Below are 19,718 nucleotides of genomic sequence, written 5' to 3' on the forward strand. Positions count from 1 at the left end.
TATAGAAATGGGGTCCCCAGGTTCCTCACTAAAACGCAGTAGCGGTTACCCATTTGTGTTGATGATCTATTCAGTTTCATGGGACTGCCAGAGACGACTGTGTAATGTACTCGGCTTCTCTTCCGCAGTCCTGTAGAGCTAAAGGGAGCAGCTGCACATGTGTGACAAGAACTACCCTGAAATAGGGGACGGGGACTTCCATCCTTATGATCGTGAAGATTTTGGTGGTTACCTGCTGGATGATAGGGGATAGCAGAATAATAATAGTAATTATGCTTTTTAACACTATACACTCTTCTATATGCTCTGTCACACACTTATGTGACTTTTTTTTTTTAGATTTCAAGGAGGTCCATATGATCCAGCAGGAGACCTCTTTAAAAGGCTCTTCATACCATAGGTTTTATATCATCCTCTGAGACTCTGCTCCCATCAGTCCTATAACCTTTGTTTATAGTCTAGAGCAGGGGTAGGGAACGTACGGCTCTCCAGCTGTTGCAAAACTACAACTCCCAGCATGCACACTTGCTCTGCTGTTCTTGGAATTCCCATGGAAGTGAATGGAGCATGTTGGGAGTTGTAGTTTTACAGCAGCTGGAGAGCCGAAGGTTCCCTACCCCTGGTCTAGAGCAATGGTCTCCAACCTGCGGCTCTCTCAGCTATCGTAATAGCAATTCCTAGAAACTGTAATAGCAAGAGAAAGGCACATGCATGCTCAATCCTTACTTCCTCGCTTTTTTACCATTTCCAACACAGCTTTGCTTTTAATGCATACCAGGGTTCACAGAACCATTCCCCATGTAGGTAGTGACCACAGAACCAAGTACAGAGTCTAAGGATATGGTCGGAGTCCTCTTTTAAGAAAAATAAGTTATTAAAAACAAAAATCTTATGGACCAGCTAAGAAATGACTACAATGGACTGTCACAGGATGTCGTGATCTGTGCCCCTACGGACAAGGAAAGAGGGAAGAGTAGAGTGGTGCGCGGCCCCTCCACACTGAGGCAGATTTCCATTAATACTATAGAAACTCCTATGGGAATCTCCAGCTCTGGTGCATCAATAAGAAAGCTTTTCATATGTGTCTGATCCATTATCTAAACACAGGACTTGTCACTCTATGAATATATAAGACCTGAAAAGCTACAGGGAAAAGCTGCATATTTTAGGTCAGGTTAACCCACTAAGTGTCAAGGCCTATTCTTAGTTTATAGAAGCAGTAAACTGGAAATTTAGCATAAAACATAAACTTGCAGAGCCCTAGAGGTACCACAACAGTGTAAGACCCCCAGAATTGACCCCATTTTTGAAACTAGACCTCTTAAAGAATTCATCTAGGGGTACAGTGAACACGGCAATACTCTTCAGTACTATTATGGCGCTTAGTGCGAACATAATGCTCAGCACAGCATAATAGTACGGTGCAGAGTGGGAAGGGGTAACAAGTTTATTAGGAGAGTCTAACTCTTTATGGGTGGTACGGGATCAAATCATTATTTCTCTATGCAAAATGAAAACAAATTTATAAAATGTATACAATGTGATTTTCAAAACAAAGGTAGAGTTTATTTTCACTCAAAAATATAGTGCAGCAACAAAAGGAAACTATACAAAAATAAATACCTTCCCAGCTAGGCTCTAACTAAACATAGAATAGGTTACCTCACCTAGAATAACAGAAATCCAAAAGCCAGTAGAATCATTCAGGACACAGCTCCAAAAATATGACCTCTCTGTTTGCTCTCCAGCCAAGCTCTGCCCAAAGTGTTGCTGCTGGAGCTGACTTCTTAAGCCTCCTTGACGAGGAGACTCTCTGCAGCTGAGTCGCTGCCGGAACATCCCCAAAGTGTAGACTGGAGGGGGGTGGAATGGAATGACAGGTCCCACTACCAATCCTACCTGTCATTCCTAAAAATCCAGCCCAATACTGAGCATTTACCAAAATGCCCAGCAGACGAAAGTTGTCTGCTGAGAACAAACATTCAACAGAGGCATCCCATTCTGGCCCATAGAGTTGTGTTCAGAACCTGGAACTCCCTTGTATGATGCTCATATGCTTTAACAGGTCATATTGAAATGGATATAGCTCAATTTAAGTGAATTCTATTATACCAATTCCTTACTAAGTGGTGCAAAATTGTGAGGGAGTGAAAAATCAGACATGTGAATACTTCAATATTGTCAATAAAGGGTCAATACACAACACTGTCAGTACTGTTCAGACATTATCAAAGTGTGTAGAGAAGATGTAACACCCTGTTGTCAACTTATGCATTTCCAGGAGGAATGCTCCAGAAATGTAATTTCAGGAGGAAAACAATTATTTACCACAACAGATGGTCCCAAGAGATGGGTCCTATATAAAAAAAATAAATTATAATATCTCAATCTCAAGTCACACAGGAGGAATAAGATGCCCCGTGTGACATCACCACCACCAAGGCCTGTGATTGGCTGATGTCAGTGGTGATCAATGTAGCCAGAGGGCTTGTAAACAGCAGCAACTGCTGGAAACGGAGGACCAGATAGAGGTTTTGTTTTGTTTTTTAAATTTTAGCCACCTAAAGACTGTAAAAAAATGACTGACAACCCCTTTAAGACCCAGAAATACCATCCTAAAAGACGTCTGTCAGTATCTGCAATTGGAGACATCTTCAATTTGCTCATTCACTTTCACTTCACACATAGAACACGAGGCATAAAATATTCATAGGTTTCCCCCACTCCATCGAAAAGGGGTGGACCTGTCAAATAATATCATTGTCTCTTTTCTGCTCCGATAGCTTTGGTGGGCATTCATAGGGTTACTCTGAAATGCTGAAAGCTTATGAGGCAAACTAGGGCAAGACTGGTGCTCTTAGGTCTAGAAAAGCTTGGGGAGATTGAGGGCCAGGAAGTGGGAAAGTGATGCATTACATCTCTGGTCCAGAGGGTAAAGGACAAGGCACCGCCAGTCAGAAGAAGAAATGTAAAGTGTATTAAAGGCTTATTCACAGCTATATAGCATTTTGGAAAATGCATTAAAAATAATAGCTTTGATATACAATCATTTACTGAGGTCATAATATAAGATACAGTTGGCCATTCCCTTATCTTACTGACCTTTGCCCTGTTAGCTGAAGATGTTCAGGCCGCTTGTTCAGGTCACAGCCGGGGGTCTTGTGAAGATCCGGAGGTTTCATCCATAACTGAAAGAGCTTATGCACGGACCTATACTGGGCGAACCTATAGCTTCATAAAGGAAGCTGATCGGAACAGGAGAGGCATTCACTTCATAGGTGGGGAAAATAAAGGGAACCTGTCACCACCATTTTGTCCCATAAACTAATACCAATACCTGGCAGGGCATCTCACCTGTTGTGACTCAAGTGTATTACACTTGTGGTGGGACCTCAGCGTAAAATGTAGTCAGATTCCCAATACAGCGCTAGAATTGAAACTAGCTCTGATCCAGGCAGTTTAACACTTTAGATGCCACAGACAAAAGTGACTACACCATGAAAGCGTAAAGGCTCCCTCTGTCTGGCCATCAGCACTGCAAAATGTCACTGCGTAGTACTGATGAAATCATAAGGGCAGCCTAAAACTTCTTTAAAGAGTAAAAACAAACCACATCACCCATTTAATAAAAAAAACAAAAAAAAAAGTAATAAAAAAACAAAAAAACAAAGCAAAATGATATATATATATATACACACACACACACACACACACACACACACATATATACACACACAGGGCCGCCATCAGGAATTTTGGGGCCCCATACAGCCTAAGTGTCTGGGCCCACCCCCCCTCCCCCGCCATTTTTTGCTTTGCGCGCCGCGGGAAATTTAGCCCCACCCACTGTTATGTTGACTCCGCCCACTCATTAATTTTCCATTTGCCCGCACACTGTATAATCCACCTACAGTCACCTGTAAATTATATGTCCCCCCCTCCGTCTCTCCCCCAGCTTCATATACACCCTTCATCTGCCCCCAGATTCATGTCCCCTCCATCTCTGCCCCCAGATTCATGTCCCCTCCATTTCTGCCCACAGATTCATGTCCCTCCATCTCTGCCCCTAGATTGAGTCCCCCCATCTCCATACCTCCCAACTTTTGAAGAACTAAAAGAGGGACAAAATGTGCAGCGCGCCGCGGCAAATTTAGCCCCGCCCACTTTTGTGTTGACTCCGACCACTCGTTAATTTTTCATGTGCCCGCACACAGTATAATCCTCCGACAGTCACCCGTAAATTATATGTTCCCCCTCTATCTCTCCCCCAGTTTCATATACACCCTTCATCTGCCCCCAGTTTCATGTCCCCCTTCCATCTCTGCCTCTAGATTCATGTCCCTCCATCTCTGCCTCCAGATTCATGTCACCCCAGATTCATGTCCCCCCTCCATCTCTGCCCCCAGATTCATGTCCCCCCCATCTCTTCCCCCAGATTCATGTCCCCCATCTCTGCCCCCAGATTCATGTCCCCCCATCTCTGCCCCCAGATTCATGTCCCCCATCTCTGCCCCCAGATTCATGTCCCCCCATCTCTGCCCCCAGATTCATGTCCCCCCATCTCTGCCCCCAGATTCATGTCCCCCCATCTCTGCCCCCAGATTCATGTCCCCCCATCTCTGCCCCCAGATTCATGTCCCCCCCATCTCTGCCCCCAGATTCATGTCCCCCATCTCTGCCCCCAGATTCATGTCCCCCATCTCTGCCCCCAGATTCATGTCCTCTCCATCTCTGCCCCCAGATTCATGTCCCCACAGTGTCATGCCGTCCCCTCCTTCATCAGCCCCCAGTGTCATGCCGTTCTCTCTTTCATCTGCCCCCAGATTCATGTCCCCACAGTGTCATGCCGTCCTCTCTTTCATCTGCCCCCAGATTCATGTTCCACCTCCACATTAAACTTACCTTCTCCTCCACTCCCACGCCGCTCTCTGCGCGTCTCTCTCGCTGACACATGCGGCTGAAGGAAGGAGCTGACACAGGTAAGCTCCACGCTTCGCCGCTGGGTGTCTCTCTCGCTGACACATATGCGGCTGCCGCCTCTCTCGCTGACGCTGACACGTATGCGGCTGAAGCGAGGAGCTGACCTGTGTCCTCGCTTCGCCACTGCCGCCTCTCTCGCTGACACATATGCGGCTGAGCCGGGTTCCGGCTCAGCTGCATATGTGTCACCAAGAGAGGCGGCAGCGGCGAAGCGAGGAGCTGACACAGGTCAGCTCCTCACTTCAGCCGCATATGTGTCAGCGAGAGAGGCGGCAGCGGTGAAGTGTCAGCGGCGACCTGTGTCAGCTCCTCGCTTCAGCCGCGTATGTGCTCAACTCAGATCTGCGTCCTCTGGACACAGATCTGAGTTGAAACGGGACATTCAATGACTGCTGCCGGCCCGGGCCCCCCCCATTTTAAAATTTGGACGGGCCCCTGACGCCAGTAGCAGTAGTACTGGCTGAAGATATTTGACGCAGTCATCTCCCCGATCCTTCTCTATGGCAGTGAAGTTTGGGGCCCAGCCACCTACCCAGACCAGTCAAAGTGGGATTCCAGCCCAACAGAGAACTTCCACCTGGAGTTCTGCAAATACCTGCTCCATGTCCATCGCAACACCACCAACATAGCCTGCAGGGCAGAGCTAGGCAGACTCCCCCTATGGCTCACCATACAGAAGAGGGCGCTAGCTTTCCAGGCACACATCCAGGTGAGCAAGCCCGACTCCTACCACCACCAAGCATGGCTAAGCCACCAGAGCAAACCAGACATTCACCAACCAAACAGCAGCCAACCACCAAACCAAAAACACCAACAGATGATAACCAAGGCCGAAATAAAGGCGACCACAGAGGCAAACAGAGAGCGGTACATTGAAGAATGGAGAAATGAAATAAATAACTCCAAGAAACTCACCGTGTACCAATCCCTACAAAGGGACTACACCATGGCCACCTACCTGGAGAGAATACGCCATCCCAAGCACAGACAGACCCTGAGCCGATACAGACTGAGCGCCCACAACCTAGAGATAGAGACGGGGCGATACAGACAGACGTACAAGCCACGGGAGAAGAGACTGTGCCAGCACTGTGACCAGGGGGTCCTAGAAGACGAGACCCACTTCCTGCTACACTGCACCAAATACTCAGCTGTGAGGGCCGTCTACTACCAAAGACTCTCGGCCCACATCCCAGACTTCACATCTGCAGACAAGAAGAGGGAACTCTACATCCTACTGGGAGAAGAAGAAGCCACTGTGGAGATCGCTGCCCAATACGTGTCCAGCTGTCACCAAACAAGAGGAAGATGAGACTCCATGGACTATTATATTTATCCCAAAACACCCGCCCCGCCCCCACCTCCCCATATAGCAGTCACCAACGAAGAGGAAGACGAGACTCCACGGACTGTTATACCCCAAACCAACCGCCCTGCCCCACCCCACCTCCAACCCCCCCCCCCATATAGCAGTCACCAACGAAGAGGAAGATGAGACTCCATGGACTGTTATAACCCAAACCCCCCCCCATACCCACCACCCACCCAACCCAACTCCCCCCCCACACACACACACACTTTACTAGCTTTGGCAATGCCAAATACCTATTCGGACGTGCCAATAAAGCATTTTTTGATTTGATTATATTATATATATATATATATATATATATATATATATATATATATATATATATATATATATATATACACACACACACACACACACACACAAACGCCCCAAAATGGCTCCACTGAAAAATATGGTTCTTTAGGGGTTAAGGGCCTGAGAGAATGTGACAGGAATTTTTGCTGTTTGCATGTGTGCTCTTTGATTCTCAGCGTCATGCACTGCCCCTCAGGCTCTGCATTAGACACACGCACAGGTCATACGTTTTGACCACAGAGCTCCTTTAAGCCTTTTAACACATAGTTTGTACCATTCACATTATTTGGACGATTCTGCATCTCCTGTCTGTCAGATTACAGGGACTACTCTGTATAGCGTATAAAGGAAGGTCCACTACGAATACCCTCATATCTTATACAAACACTAAAGCACTTTATCAGTAAGGTCCAATTCAGATGGTCATGCGCTGTCTGAGAAACCATGTTTGTGTACCGCAGCTGAACCAAACTCCCTACATCATAGCGTTCTATGCTGAGGAGAGTCTCATGTGTGTGGGATACAGGTCTGAACTGGGCCTAAATGTTGTAATATACTAGATCAAGTCATTGTAGAATGTAACTAAAAAAACTCAGCTGTTTACAATGCGGTGCTTGGTGTGTTGTCAGGGTCACCTCCTAATTTGCTTAGTGACAGCTATGTGAAGAAGGTCCAAAGACACTAATATCTTTCAGGTAATGCCAAAAAAACAAACAAACAAAAAAAAAACAAACCACAACCCAAGTCTTGAGGCAAACGGATAGCCGCTAGTTGAAGGGGTTTTCCAGCACGAAATCATTTTATCGTACAGATGAACTGTTGGGGTTCAACACCTGTTGTATCCTGTAGTTATGTCATCAGTATGAACACTCGATTGGGGCTGCCTCTGGCTCTATCCAACCTTTTCTGCCACTGATCACGTAGTTAACCATTTAGTTAATGTAAAGGATAAAAACACAATTTCTCTTGTAGGTATTATGCTGATTAGAGGACTCCAGATGTCCCGCACCTACAGTCAGAGCATGCAAAAGATAAAACTTCTTTTTGTGTTCAAAGTGTTCTCTGTGTGGTTTCTATATATTTAATATATGGATATGGAGGTGTCATATGTTATGGCAATTCTGAATGGAAGCCTCACCTTAAAGTATAATTTCCATTGGACGGAACTTAGTTTTAAATGAGAAGGTCTGTTACTATAAAATAAACAGTTGCTGTGGGGCCAGTTCAGAAGATCTCGCACACCAAAGAGCTTTGCGTCCTGTCTTCTTCCTAGCTGGAATCAATCATCTCTACCTCCACTGGGTTCATAAAGGGAGATCCTGTGTGTGGGGGGAGGGAGGAGACCCTGAGTGTGGGGGGAGGGGGGGAGGAGATCCTGAGTGAGGGGGGAGGGGGGGAGGAGATCCTGAGTGAGGGGGGAGGGGGGGAGGAGATCCTGAGTGAGGGGGGAGGGGGGGAGGAGATCCTGAGTGAGGGGGGAGGGGGGGAGGAGATCCTGAGTGAGGGGGGAGGGGGGGAGGAGATCCTGAGTGTGGGGGGAGGGGAACTTCCTCTGTGGTGTCCCTATTCCCTATTATGACAAACACCATTAGTTTTCTCTTCCTATACATAAAACTTTATATTACTGCAAGATAATTTGCTAAAAATTAATAGGGACTACATCATGAAATGACTTAACAGGATACCATTATATAAAATGAAAAGGAACTTACATGTGACACAAACTAGAGCTGCCCTCACAGAAAGGTCGACGGACAACACCCAGCGTTCACCCACTCGAGAGGTGGCTGATGGGACTATGATTTCTGCAGCCACATAGAATTGTAATGCAAAGGAGATAAATATTCCAAAGGAGTACAGCAACTTCACAGACTGATACAACCTGTAGGAGGAAAAAAAAAAGTGGAGAGAATTCCAGTGAGACTTGTCAGAAAAATACACCGTACACCAGAAGATAATGCAGCACTGAGACTGTGCAGAAGACTGTGCAGCACTGAGAACTTTCTGATAGCATTATTCACATCATATGCAGCACAGGTTCACCGGTATTCCCATATGCCCATATTAGAAGTCTATGACTTATTCAGAAGGTATGCCCTATCCCCTATCCACAGGGAAAAGGTGTGTGACTTGTGGGGTCTGATCACTTTAATCTCCACTGATCATCAGAACAGGGGTCCCTTGTACCTTCACCCATCTGAATGGAGCAGTGGTCGTGCAGGCAAGTGTTGTACTTCTGAATGGCATAAGGTGACCACTGCTCCATTCACATAGGGCAAAACGGTGGTGAAGATCAAAGTGGCTGCCTCCACTGAGCAGATTATATTCATGACTCTCTCCATGTTCACAGAAAAGTAGGAGAATGGGAAAAGCAAAGGTCTGCATATGATCTGTAGACACAAACCAATATTTATTAAATGATAAAGCAAAGTTTATTTTAGATGCAATGAAGCAACTTAACAAATCTGTTTCCATAGGTGGACATACCGTTTAATAAATAGTATACCCCTAACAGATCATCATACACCACAGATTGGCTATAGGGCCTTCAAATCTAAATGAGTAGCGAGAACACTCACCAACAATTGGGCAAATTCAGCGTTATGCTGGGCTGGATATCTGAGCCGAATCGCAGATAGCCAAGTGTTCCCATGCTGATGTAGAGAAGTGTTACGAATCCCATACCAACATACAGCACAACAGGAAACTGATGCGGGATCTTCATCTTATTCTCCAGGGGCAAGACCTGGAAAATGTGAATGAATAAACATATAGATGTAATATTACTTGGTACTTAGCACTACCACAGCACAAATCCAACCAAGGACAACACCTGCATGGATTTCCACTAGGGAGGGGTACTCACACTGGTAAAATCCATTCTGGCTGTGAAATCTACACAGAATACCATGGTAGAGCATCAGGTTTTTGCTTGGTTTGGCATGCTGATCACAATGGGACTAAGATATCAGTTTTCCCACTATGATTGACAATGACTTATCTTCCTCACTAAAATCAGCTAGAAAACATACCCCTAGGCTGGGGCCCAATGTAGTGGCATTTTCCAGTACCTGCAAAGTGGATGGGATTCTGGCTAATCCCATCCACACGTCACAGAAAATCTGCCATGGAAATTACAACATGTCAATTATATCTAAGGAAAAGGTAGCGTTTTTATTGGTAGAATAGATGCAAAACGTTCACAGGGGAAAACTCTGCAGACTTGCTGTTCAAAGTGCTTCAGGAAAAATCCCAATGCGTTTCTGCCGCAGTTTTACCCAGTTTTGGCTGTTGCACGCTACGTGGGGCCTTAACCTCAAAGTCCTTTATATAGTCCCGCTCATTAAATAAATCAGTGGCGGTCCAAGATCATTGGTGGCCGATGACATTTTTACCGGATTTCCTTGTAAATCCTACTGTCATCTTAATTGACATGAAGCAGGTCCTTCCGTTGTCAATGAGGTTCTGCAGTTGCTGGTGTACAGTACTACATACCTCAGCTGCTGCAGAACCTCAGTGAGAAAAGAGATACTAGATGCCAGTCAATTATTAGCTAAGCCTAGAAAGAAATAAAACACATCTAACAATTAAAAAAACATTAAAGATATATAAAATATATATATATATATATATATATATAAATATATATATATATATATATATTTATTTTTTGCATGATCAGAATTTCCAGTATGATCAGAATTTACATTGCTCTTCATGTAATGACCCTTGGTTTTAATGGCTGTCGGCTTTCTGCTCCAGGCCCCTCTGACCTATCAGTTTTGGGTAATTAACATGCAATTAGCTCTGTTGTACAGATCACTACATAACGGCATATGTTAGGGCTTGTAATGCCTGCAACACTGGCCGGCCAGGAGCCCTGGTTACACTACATTCAGAGCAGACCTGGAAAATCTCATCTCACAGTCTGAAGCATTAACCCATCTCACCCAGAATTATTAGACCTGTCCAGGGATTGACCTTCTTAATATTACCATGTTACACTACACAGACAAGATACAGATGTGCAGTAACTTCTAAAGATCAGATTCTCCCTGGTGGGAAAAACTAGATGGGATGGCAAAATATCAAGATGTGAAGCTATACTGCTCAACGCTATCTTTCTCCACAAGGCAGCATTGGTCAAATAACTAATGTAACTTTATCAGGTTCGAAAGACGTTAGTATAATGTGTACAGTCGCCATATATGTCTCCTCTGGGCCCCGCACCAATTTGGTCCATAGCCAATGTGAATGGAGAGGTAACCATGCATGGGTCCTTGTCCCGATTTACTCCCAAAGAAATGAATAGAGAGAACTCTGCATGCATAGCATTGGCATAGAAGTCCCTGACCTCCCGCTCTGAGACAGGTAAGGGATCTACATCTAGAAGTCACAAATAGCTTATCCTAAGGACATGCCATAAATGTCTGAGATGGAAAGCCCATCATTCTTGTGACCCGTCCTGACAAGTCCTCTATAATTATATAGGTCTTATAGATTCTATAAACCCCCCCAGAGTCTACCTTACAAACTATGAGGGCAAAAGTCAAAAGCTTGAAGAGGAGGACATGGCTGTGTTCACCATTTCTACTCTTTTAATATACTGTAATTGCATAGTGGCCAGAATGAAGGAATCTTTACCTTCTGAACAGATCTGAACGGCTTCAAGGTGGAAGATAAAATACTACAATTGTATAGGCACATGGCTTGCACTGCCAGGAGGTTTTATTACAGGCTCTTCCACGTCCTTACAGGATCTGAGCAATCTCACGTCTCTTATTTATACATATCTGCTTTTTAGTTTATTACAAGGATCTGTTAGCGCCTTCATTTTACCTTCAATACGAGCGCTACTACAAATATGCCATGTGCTGGTCATACTAAGTATATGGCACATCCCTATAGTGTAATTTAGCCCCGTGCCCTGTCATTTACTAAAGCAGTCATTCACATGGAATCCAATCACACAGGAAAAAGCAATCTCCAGTCCCATCTAGTGGAGTGCGGACAATTACACTGCATGGCTACTGAAGTATCTACCACTAGATTGAACAGCATGGAGAGGCTTCTCTCCGTCTATCGGGCTGGGGTCGGCCAGCCAAAAAGTTTGTTTGTTTTCTTTTGAAACAGCCCAGAATGGGTTAATATCATGGATTGTGCTGGGATGGCAACTTTGAAGTGCAGAGACTGGGGAGGAGAAGGGGTAGTTTTGGAAGTGGCCTGGAATTGGTAAGCGTTGTATTCATTTAACCCTTTCTGAGCTTTACCAAAAATAAAAAACCCGACAAACACACAACACTAAAAACAATAAATCCCCCACACTTCCTGAGCTCACTGCTCTGACTAACCTCTAAAGATGCTGTGGTTGCACTTGCTTGTTCATATCCGCTGCACCCCTGTTCTGAATTTTTTTTTTTTGTTAAATATTCCATCCATCAGTTAAACAGATTTCACCCCCCCCCCCCCCCCCCCCCCGAAAGTTAGGTGTAAATTAGCTTATGTGCACCAAGAGGTCGTAACCTCTCTGAGGGGTTAAAGAGGACCAAGTGCATCACGCATCCTTACCACTGTGACTCCTGATCAGTTTACCATCAATTTTTTATGTAAATACTTTTATATGTAAATTAGCTCTAATTTTCCCCTTTAAGTATCTTATTTTCTCTTATGAAATCAATTGTTGCCATCTATTGGTGCAAATAAACTAATTTACATATAACTTTGCATAAATGCACAAATCTTTTCAACTGGTGGGTGTTTTAACCATCAGATGTTGCCGTAAATAGCAAGTGAAGAAACTGAGAGGTCTGTCAAAGGGAGGGGCTCCCTCTGAACCCCAAGTGAAACAAACAGCCGCTTCCCTAGCAATGAGATTGGAGGGGTGCTTATTTTCATTGCAGCAAAACAAGGAGTTTTTTTTGTTTGTTTGGTTTTTTTTTTTGCTTTTCACTTATATCAGTCCTCTTTAAGACCGCAGTCCCACACCGTGATTTAAAGGGATTCTACCACCAAAACACATTTTTTTCTAGTTACCACGTCGGAATAGCCTTTAAAAAGGCTATTCGTCTCCTACCTGTGGAAGTGCTCTCCGCCGCGCCGTTCGTTCAAAATACCGGTTTGTACCGGTATGCTAATTAGTTCTCTCGCAGCGATGGGGGCGTCCCCATCGCAGGAGCAGCGATGGGGGCGTCCCCATTGCAGCTCGAAAACCGACCGCAGCGCCGCCTCTCTGGTCTTCTGTATCCTCCCCTTTCCTTCTTCAGCGTCTGTCAGACGCCTGCGCAGTACGCTCTGTTCGGCGAAGATTGCCGAACGTACTGCGCATGCGCAAAATTGCGGTGCCCGCACTATGCCTGGGCGTCCGACAGATGCTGAAGAAGCAAGGGGAGGATACAGAAGACCAGAGAGGCGGCGCTGCGGTCGGTTTTCGAGCTGCAATGGGGACGCCCCCATCGCTGCTCCTGCGATGGGGACGCCCCCATCGCTGCGAGAGAACTAATTAGCATACCGGTACAAACCGGTATTTTGAACGAACGGCGCGGCGGAGAGCACTTCCACAGGTAGGAGACGAATAGCCTTTTTAAAGGCTATTCCGACGTGGTAACTAGAAGAAAAAATGTGTTTTAGTGGTAGAATCCCTTTAACCGCATTGTTTTCCAGTACCTGCAAAGTGGATGGAATTCTGGCTAATCCATCCACACAATGCAAAAAAAATATAAAAATATCCAAAGTGGAAATGCTGTCATTTCAAAAACCATTGCGCTGTTGTAAATTGTAGCATCTCAATTATACCTGTGGAAATGCAGGTGTTTTCCATATAGGTATAATAGGGACAGAAAGTCCGCAGAGGTAAACTCTGCAAACTTTCTGTGAAAGTTACCGCAAAAAAACACCACACACACAATGATGCATTTCTGTTGCGGTCTTTTTCACAGCACTTTCTGACTGTGGCTTGCTACTTGGTGCCTCAGCCTTTATGTCCCTGATTAGAATTATCTCTTGAACCCGCGCCATAGCCCCTTCTGATTTCCGTCCCCAGGCAGAGGTCATCAAGGGGTTAAAGAGAGCCTTGTCTTGTAGAGTCTTAACAAAAGATGCTTCAGAATTATAACAAGGAATGCAAGCATTTACTAAAACGGACATGTCAGAAGAGGCAACAAGTCCTCTGTGACCCCCGGGTAAAAGCCTAGTCACTTTCTGTAATAGGTTTTTCTCCATTTAATATTCCAATAGGATCAAATTCACCTGTCACTTCAGATAGTGGCCTGTGAAGCTCAAATGGTGAGCCAGCTATAGTACAGGGAATAGGAAGCGTCTGCAGTAGATTGTCATAACAGCAGAATACTAAAGCAAAGGAGATTTGTAGTAGAAACTCTACTAGAATCTCTGGATTGTTGCCATGCAAGGGCCCAGAATTATTACGACTTCCACGCGTCATAACCCATCAAAAAACGACAACATTTTTTGTGCAAATCAGGTTTTGCAACTTTTTTCTGTTCTGCGCCACCATCAACACTCCCAAACAGGGTATGGTGAGGGGCAGAGACCACCAGATTCATGAACGTTATGGGTGTAAATGGAGAAGGGTGCACCTCCTCATAAATCAGGTGCACCCTCCACTTGTGCAGGGGATATCAAGGGGTTAAAAAGGCCAATTTCCATAAATCTGCTTTGTTTTCTATGTTATTTTATTTTTTTTAATTCAGAAACTTACAAGAGAAAGGTTGTATGAATATAAGATAAGATAATGCTTTAATAGTCCCACCATGGGGAAATTCTGTGTTATAGTAAACTATTCACATGGAATGCTTATCGTTTCTCTGGAGTTTCCCTTTAAGTCACTGCAGTGCTGAGAATAATGCTGCTAAATGCAATAACTGGATTCTGCTTTTGCAGAGCAGCAGTGGGGAATCTGCAATGTTTGGCTAGATTGTGGCTTGTACAGGGCTCCCGATAACTTTATGGATATATGAAAATAGGGAATCTGACATCTTTGCAACATAACAGCTAATATTATAGCTCTCCCATGTCCAGGACTTTACTGGCGTGCAATAAGTCTGCCCCATTGTCTCTTTATATACACACACAGCAAGGTCTGTATACAGTGGGCGCTTCCTGTAAAAAGAAAAATTGTGGGTCATGCAACTTCAAAGTGATCATCGGGTGCAATCCAGTTCCTGTTAAAGGGCAGCCTTTCCCACATCCCTGCCTGACATTAACCCACACCTTAGAAGGTGGACAATAGACTTCTCTACACACCACACTGTACCTATCACTTTCCATTAAGACTCTTCTTTGTTGTGTGGCCAAACAGAAAATATATTCCTGTAATCACGGAGCCGAGAATGAGATTAGGTTACCTGTAATACGGGGTTTGTGGGCCAACAAGCATGTTCAGAAAATTAAAGGTTTAACTGAAAGCCAATGTGTCCTAAACAACTGGAATTACCATCAAAGTACGCGGGAAACCTTCTAGTTTCCATAAATGCCATTTTGGGGTACATACAACTTTGTGATCACTTTTTCTTGCATTTTTTGGTAGGCATTTAACATTTTTTGAATTTTTTACATTGTTCACTATATGGTTTTTTATTATATACGTTATCACTGACTCAGTGATAAGGATTCTGTATAGAAAGTATTGCCGGAGAGGCAATGCAGTGAGTGGAGACACCTCCAATCTAATCACTTAGATGGTACAGTCAGAACTGAGCAGGGCATTCAAAGGGGTTAAAATGCCCATAAGTATAAAGTGGGGCATCATGTTGGAATCTACAAGGGGATACATAGTCACAGCTGATCCAGACAGAACAGTACAGCATGCTCTGCAATTCTGTCCAGTAATGGCAGAAATCCATCAGAATCCATTAGGGTAAATTCACATGGAGCTTTTGATTAGGCAGAAAAAAAAAATCTGCTTTAAGTTTTATTTTTTTGTCTTTTTTTTTTTTTTTGTTTACGTTTCTGAAGCAGTTTAAAGGGATCCTATCATTCAGACAACATTTTTTCTAAGTACCAAGTTGGAGAAGAAAGGCTATTCTTCTCCACGCCGCTGTTCGCCTACAATCCCGGTTCTTGTCGGTATGTGACTTAGCTCTTTCGCAGCACTGGGGGCAGGCCCCAGCGCTCAGACAGCACTGGGGGCATCTCCAATTGTGCGAGAGAACTCTCTCCAGCGCTGCCTCCATCTTCGTTAGGAACGGCCTCTTCATTCTCTTCTTCCGGCGGTGTCTTCTTACTTCTAGGCCTCGGGCAGAGCAAATTGCACATGCTCACAGGCTCCGAGAAAATGGCCGCTTACAATACTATGCAAGCGGCCATTTTCTCGTGGCCTATGGGCATGTGCAGTCTGCTCTGCCCAAGGCCAGAGGTATTAGAAGTTACAAGCAACCGCTGGAAGAAGAGGCTGAAGATGACGCTGCTGAAGAAGAGGAGGCGGCGCTGGAGAGAGTTCTCTCGCAGCATTGAGGGCGCCCCCAGTGCTTCAAGAGAGCTAATTTACATACCGACAAGATCCGGGATTGTAGGCGAACGGCAGCACGGAGAAGATAACGAAAGGTAGGAGAAGAATAGCCTTTCTTAAGGCTATTCCAACGTAGTACTTAGAAACAATGTCGTCTGAATGATAGGATCCCTTTAAGGCTGTGTTCACACAGAGGTGTTCCTATGGGAATCCACCTCCCATTACAGAAATCGTAGTAGGATGCGGAAAAAAAAGAGCAACCTACTCTATCTTGCAGCAGATGCTGGATAGGTCCATTCATCCGGGCCTAATGAGCAGCGGGATGCTGCGATAGAAGGCCAATGCACTGCATCAGCATCTCGTTGCGGCTAGACCGTGGCGAAATTGCTTGTGTCGGAAAATGAAAAGGAATTCCTCTTCATTTTCTGCTATGTGAACATACCCTAATAGTTATAAATAGGTTTTTTTTCCACACACAGGGTTATGTTCTTAAAATAAACGTGTTTTTTTTAAAACATTATTGGCAAAAACATCATCAAAATCCTTTTGAGGGGTTTTTTTTTTCCTGCCTCCCAAATATTTCTATGGGGCTTACAGGTAGAAGATAGGGCAGAATTCTTTTAAGTGTTTTTTATTTATTTATTTATTTTTTTAAGCCTGCCTTAAAGGGGCTCTATCATTGGGAAAAGTAATTTTTAACTAATCACATACTTGCATAGCCTTTAGAAAGGCTACTCCACACCTACCTTTAGTATGTAAATTGCCTCAGTAGTTTTTGAATAAGTCCATTTTTATTCATATGCTAATTAGACTGGTGCATCATGCATCCTCTTTGCTATTGATTCCTATGCACAGGCTGCTGCTGCTGCTGATGATGACTCAGCTTCCTGCTTGCACACACACAGATAGAAGATAATAGCAGAGACGAGTGCTGCTGGGAACTTCCTGTGCTGGCTGGAAGCTCATTAGCATATGAATAAAAACAGGCTTATTCAAAAACCACTGAGGCAATCTACATACTAAAGGTAAGTATGGAATAGACTTTCTAAAGCCTATGCAAGGATGTGTTTAGTTAAAAAATGACTTTTCCCAATGATAGAGCCCCTTTAAGCTGCTGGTGTCCACAATGTGCTGGATCTGAGACTTGAGTGAATTTTGTATTCGGCGCCTATGTCCCATAGCAAAACATATCTACACCCTTGTCAGATCAGGGTCCTGAATCCCAATAAGTAGCAGCCAGCAGACCTGAGCCCTGCTGGGGCTGTACAATTATCTATAGAGCTGGATCAGTAATAAGACATTCTAGTAGAATTAAGCCCCTTGTCATAGGCAGCAAACCTTCCAAGAAATGCTCGGCAGAAGGAGGATTCAGTGGCCAAAGGCTCTAGAAAACTTCAGCAGACTGACACTGATATGAGAACATGTAGGGCTAATCCTTAATTACTGACTCAGAGCCAGGACAGCTTTGATGGTGTGTGTGTCACCTCTCTCTCAGGCCAACAGGAGTAACTTAATCCCCCATGTTCTGTACCCCCAGCTGAGCCACAGGCTTTGTATGTGAAGTGTTAGAACAAGAACAGGCGCAGTACACATGAGATGTCTGTCAGTAACCAGGAGAGACTGAATTTTATGAATTTCTACCCTATAGGCTTACACGTGGATGCAATAATAAAACGTACTTTGTCTTATAGTATATACAGTCAGCCATAACATTATAGGGAATGTGTTATAAGGAAAAAGCTATTTAACCTGTAAAGATGGAGTATGACATCAGTAAGATGCAGACAACTATCCACCGAAATCTTTACTCTAGGCTGAAAAGTCAAGGGGGTGGTCCTATCAGTGATTGACAGCTTCTCTCTGACTGTATCATCCATAATCCCATGTTCCCTTTAACTTAAGGGGGTTGTGCACTTTCAGTCCAATACTGAGACACAAATGTTATTGTTTGTATAATAAAAAGATATACAATTTTCTAATAGACTTTTTGTTTCAATTCCTCACAGTTTTCTACATCTCTGCTTGCTGTCATTCATTCTGCTTACTCTCAGTGGATAATACTCTTATGGTCATGTGATAAGATAAGATAATCCTTTAATAGTCCCACGGGAAATTTCAGTATGTTACAGCAGCAAAGTAATACAGATACAGGATAACACACAGTAATATATTACAGACGTAGACACACATAAGCTGAGAAGAGAAGATATACTAGGAGTCCATAGCAGCTAAGGAAGAGAAGAGAAAGAAGGAAGACTTCATAGTCATAAGCATTAGTTCTCTGTGCGGAGTGATCTTCACTTGGTCTGATGTAGATTATACAGCCTGGTCGCGGTTGGAAGGAAGGACTTGCGATAGCGCTCCTTCTCACACTTGGGCTGAAGCAGACGGTCACTTACAGTGCTACCAAGTCCCATCAAGGTCTCATACATGGGGTGGGATTTATTCTCCTGCATGGAGCTCACCACAGACAGTATCCTTCTGTCACCCACCACCTGTACTGGGTCCAGGGGGTTCCCCAGGACAGAGCTGGCCCTTCTGATCAGCCTGTCAAGTCTATTTCTGTCTCTGGTTGATATACTGTTCCCCCAGCAGGCCACACCGAAAAAGATGGCTGAAGAAACCACAGAGTTGAAAAAGGCCCTAAGAAGTGACCCCTGGACTCCGAAGGCCCTCAGCCTCCTGAGCAGGTAGAGTCTGCTGTGACCCTTTCTTTGCAGCGCCTCCAGGTGATCAGTCCAGTCTAGTTTATTATTGAGGAGCACACCCAGATACTTATAGGTCCTGACTATCTCAATACATGTCCCTTGGATCTCCACCGGGGTCGGAGCACTTCTCCGTTTACTAAAGTCCACCACCATCTCCTTGGTCTTCCCAGCATTAATGTGATGTACTGTCCATGGTCATGTGGTGATCACTCAGGTGTACAGGTCGTTATGGTCACTGCACAGTAATCAGACATCTGCCTGGTAACGAGCTGTGCACCTGTATGTAAATCACATGACCATGGTCAGACCTTTAGCCAATAGAAGTAACAGAATGAATGACAGCGAGCAGAGATCAAGGAAAGTGTGAGGAATTCATACAGAAAGTATATTGGAAAATTGTACAACTTTTTATTGTACAAACAATGACATCTGCCTCTTAATATTGGTCTGAAAGTGGCCAACCCCTTTAAAGACACAGCCTATGTTGGACTTTAGGACAGTGATTTTTCTTTTTCATTGTTTTACCATATCCACATTTGAAAAGTCATGAGTTGTTTTTTTTTTAAGTTTTTTTGGAGCACAATGTTTTTTTCAGGTTGTGTTACTATTTTGAATGAAAAGTATGTAAAAAAAAAATAGCAATTTAGCAATCTCAACTGCAAATTCAGTGCTCAGTGGTTCATTATAATTGTGGTGATAGGTCATAAAGAGATGACGAACATTGCTACCTCTAGGGATCCCAACAATCAAGTACAAAGAAGAAAAAATAATTCTGACCTAGCAGATAGTTATAAGGTATCTTAATAAATACCTTTAAAAATGATCTTGTGAAAGAGTCAACAAAATCTGTGCAAATACAATACAAAGTAGTGAACAAAATTAGAACCAAGTTACCAATTAG

At 44.1% G+C, this 19,718-nt stretch overlaps 1 protein-coding gene across 2 annotated transcripts in view; it reads right to left on the minus strand.

Moving 5' to 3' along the window:
* Nucleotides 1-19,718, minus strand: part of LOC142203820 (proton-coupled amino acid transporter 1-like) — a 57,454-nt gene that overhangs the window by 8,508 nt on the left and 29,228 nt on the right. For both annotated transcript variants that reach the window (XM_075274888.1, XM_075274889.1), the window contains exons 9-10: nucleotides 9,226-9,392; nucleotides 8,359-8,528 (exon numbers count right to left, since the gene is read on the minus strand). In XM_075274888.1, the coding sequence (XP_075130989.1) occupies nucleotides 8,359-8,528; nucleotides 9,226-9,392 (337 nt within the window). The remainder of the gene's footprint in view (nucleotides 1-8,358; nucleotides 8,529-9,225; nucleotides 9,393-19,718) is intronic.

Source organism: Leptodactylus fuscus, chromosome 5, assembly GCF_031893055.1.
Source record: "Leptodactylus fuscus isolate aLepFus1 chromosome 5, aLepFus1.hap2, whole genome shotgun sequence".
NCBI classification, from domain to species: Eukaryota; Metazoa; Chordata; class Amphibia; order Anura; family Leptodactylidae; genus Leptodactylus; species Leptodactylus fuscus.